Source organism: Erythranthe guttata, chromosome 10 (assembly GCF_056151865.1).
Source record: "Erythranthe guttata isolate IM_541 chromosome 10, IM_541, whole genome shotgun sequence".
Classification (NCBI taxonomy): Eukaryota; Viridiplantae; Streptophyta; class Magnoliopsida; order Lamiales; family Phrymaceae; genus Erythranthe; species Erythranthe guttata.
Genome location: NC_142542.1, coordinates 7962278 through 7965307, shown reverse-complemented (window position 1 = coordinate 7965307; position 3030 = coordinate 7962278). Strand labels below are relative to the sequence as shown.

The window sequence follows — 3030 nt, the reverse complement described above, 5'->3', positions numbered from 1 at the left end:
ATTATGTGGTAGAGATGGGTATATAGCAAACTACCTGTCTTCTTCTTGCCGTTCTTCACCATTTTTGTCAACCTGTGTTGCTGAACGAATTGCACAATATAATGGTATTCTGATTTTTATTTTTCGCTGAAGATGTAGCAAACTAGGGCAATGTTTGAGAGGGGAAAATATCCGATATATATTTTAGTTTTTTTTGGGAGAATTTCTCGGCATAAATATAGCAGGGGAGAAATTATATTGAAAAATATGGTTGAAGATATGCAGTATTTGGGGAAAACGGTGGGGGGGTCTTCGCTATTACAAATTATAGGGGTAGTTCAGTAATTGACATTTCTGAGGGGGTTTGACCCATTAAAAATATTGTAAGGTGGTTAGTCCTAATATTTTTTCTAATGAGGGGGTTATATCTTATTAACCCATATATATATATATATATATATATATATATATATATATATATATATATATATATATATATATTCATTTGTAGTGCTAGCTGCTGCTCCAATTTCCCCCAAAACACAACCCCAATCCTTCAAATTAAATTTCCAATTATATAAATAAATATATTATTGGAAATTGCAGATTCTGGGGACTCACTCAATTTCCTGACTTCCCTTTTTACCACAAAAATAAATGACAAATTTAGAAAAACAAGATTTATTAGTTGCAATTGCATTTCCAAAATCAAGAAACACCACCCCCACCACCCACCCCATGCCCCCCCAATACAGATATTTCATTTACAGTTTTAAATATATCCCAACAAATAGGCAGTAAAATTGGAAACAAAATAAATGCCAATTAAAAAAAATATTAATAATAATAATAAAAAAAAAAGGTGAAGACAATTCTCCTATTAATACTCTCCCAAAGAAGAATGCAAGTCTAGATAGAGAGAGAGAGAGAGATACAGCTACACACACACACACACACACACTCACACATTAGTGGGAGTGGGAGCGTGCTGTAAAATCAAAAGAAAGAATTCCCGGCCTTCACCCATATTATCGCTAGCTATGTGCAATCCCAATTCCATCTCCGATCACAAACAGCCGTCGCCTCAGTGCAACCTCTATCTCGATCTGATATCAGTCCCCACCACCTTCAATAAACCCACCAAACCACCACCACCACCGGCCAACGGAGGCAGCAGCCTATCGGCCGCCGATATTATCTCCGAAACAAAATCTCTGATGAAGCTAGCCTTTCCGATAGGACTAACGGCGCTAATTGCGTACTCGCGTTCGATGGTGTCGATGCTGTTTCTGGGGCAGCTGGGTGACAGTGAGCTGGCAGCTGGCTCGTTAGCCATGGCTTTCGCTAACATAACCGGCTACTCAGTGCTGTCAGGTTTGGCGCTTGGTATGGAGCCACTCTGCTCTCAGGCATTTGGCGCTCACCGCCCGAAGCTACTTTCTCTGACCCTACACCGCTCCGTTATTTTCCTACTCCTCTGCTCTCTCCCCATCACTTTCCTTTGGCTCAACATTTCAAACATTCTTCTCTATTTGCACCAAGACCCCACCCTCACCTCCTTGTCCCATACTTTTCTTTCCTTCTCGGTCCCTGATCTTTTCTCCTTTTCCATTATCCACCCCATCAGGATTTACCTTCGTGCTCAAGGCATCACCCACCCACTCACCGTCGCCTCCCTCGTCGGCGCCGCCTTCCACCTCCCCTTCAACTTCCTCCTCGTCTCCCGCCTCCGCCTCGGCGTCGCCGGAGTCGCCGCCGCCTCCGCCGCCTCCAACCTCGTCGTCCTCGTCGCGCTCGTGGTCTACATTTGGGCACGTGGCCTGCACGCCCCGACGTGGACGAAGCCGAGCCTCAAGTGCCTCACCGGCTGGGCACCGCTCGTCCGGCTCGCCGCGCCGAGCTGCGTCTCCGTCTGCCTGGAGTGGTGGTGGTATGAGATCATGATAGTGTTGTGCGGGCTGCTGGTGGACCCCAAAGCCACGGTGGCGTCGATGGGCATTTTGATCCAAACGACGTCGTTGCTCTACGTTTTCCCATCCTCACTCAGCTTCGCCGTTTCGACCCGGGTCGGGAATGAACTCGGGGCGAACCGACCCGAAAAGGCCCGCCTTTCCGCCATCGTATCCATATTCCTAGCCGGGTTGATGGGCTTATCCGCTATGACTTTCGCCACGTCGATGAGGAATTTGTGGGCCCAGATGTACACGAATGACGCCAGCATCGTGCGGCTGACGTCGGCGGCGCTGCCGATACTTGGGCTGTGCGAGCTCGGGAATTGCCCGCAGACCGTCGGGTGTGGGGTTGTGCGGGGGACGGCGCGGCCGTCAACGGCGGCGAACGTGAACCTCGGCGCATTCTATCTGGTGGGGATGCCGGTGGCTATTGGGCTCGGGTTTTGGTTTGGAGTTGGGTTCTGTGGGCTGTGGATTGGGCTTCTGTCGGCCCAAGTGTGTTGTGCAGGGCTGATGCTGTACGTGGTGGGGACCACAAACTGGGAGTACGAAGCTGTGAGGGCGCAGCTGCTCACGTGCGCCGGATATGGTGAAACTTCTTCACTGCCACGTGTAGCTGACGATAATGACACCCAGCCCTTGATTTGCGTTCAAGTGACGTCATTCTGATCAGATTTTTATCTACACACAAAACTGTTCACTGATTTAGCCATTTTTTACCCACCTCATTTTCTCTCTCTTTCATGTAGATTCTTCTAATCGAGCCCCTTTATATTGTGAATTAATGATTTTTTGGGTTTGGATATTTAATTGGATTTTTGTAAAAACAAAATATATTAGTGGAAAATATCCACTAATGGTGTATTATATGAGATTTTTTTTATATATGTTTGGCTTTTTTTGTCTAATTTTGTGTTGCTAAAAAAATGTTGAAACCAAATTTTTATGAATAAGCTGATAGTTACTCCAAATTATGCATTGTCTGTTGATAGGCAACAAGAACTCGTGGCGCTATCTAAAATCTTGAAACAAAATGGGATTTAAAAAAAAAAGGAATTTATGAGAATATATATATATATATATATATATATATATATAT

The 3030-nt window shown here is 45.3% G+C and overlaps 1 protein-coding gene across 1 annotated transcript; it reads left to right on the top strand.

Moving 5' to 3' along the window:
* Window positions 1-918: 918 nt before the first annotated feature.
* On the top strand, window positions 919-2770 carry LOC105969248 (protein DETOXIFICATION 51). The gene has a single exon (XM_088824796.1). The coding sequence runs from the start codon at window positions 1020-1022 to the stop codon at window positions 2598-2600; it is 1581 nt and encodes a 526-aa protein (XP_088680922.1). The 5' UTR covers window positions 919-1019; the 3' UTR covers window positions 2601-2770.
* The last annotated feature ends 260 nt before the right edge of the window (window positions 2771-3030 follow it).

What these genes read in the sequence shown, in the direction of transcription:
- LOC105969248 (XM_088824796.1), top strand. Translation starts at nt 1,020, where the DNA reads ATGTGCAATCCCAATTCCATCTCCGATCACAAACAGCCGTCGCCTCAG.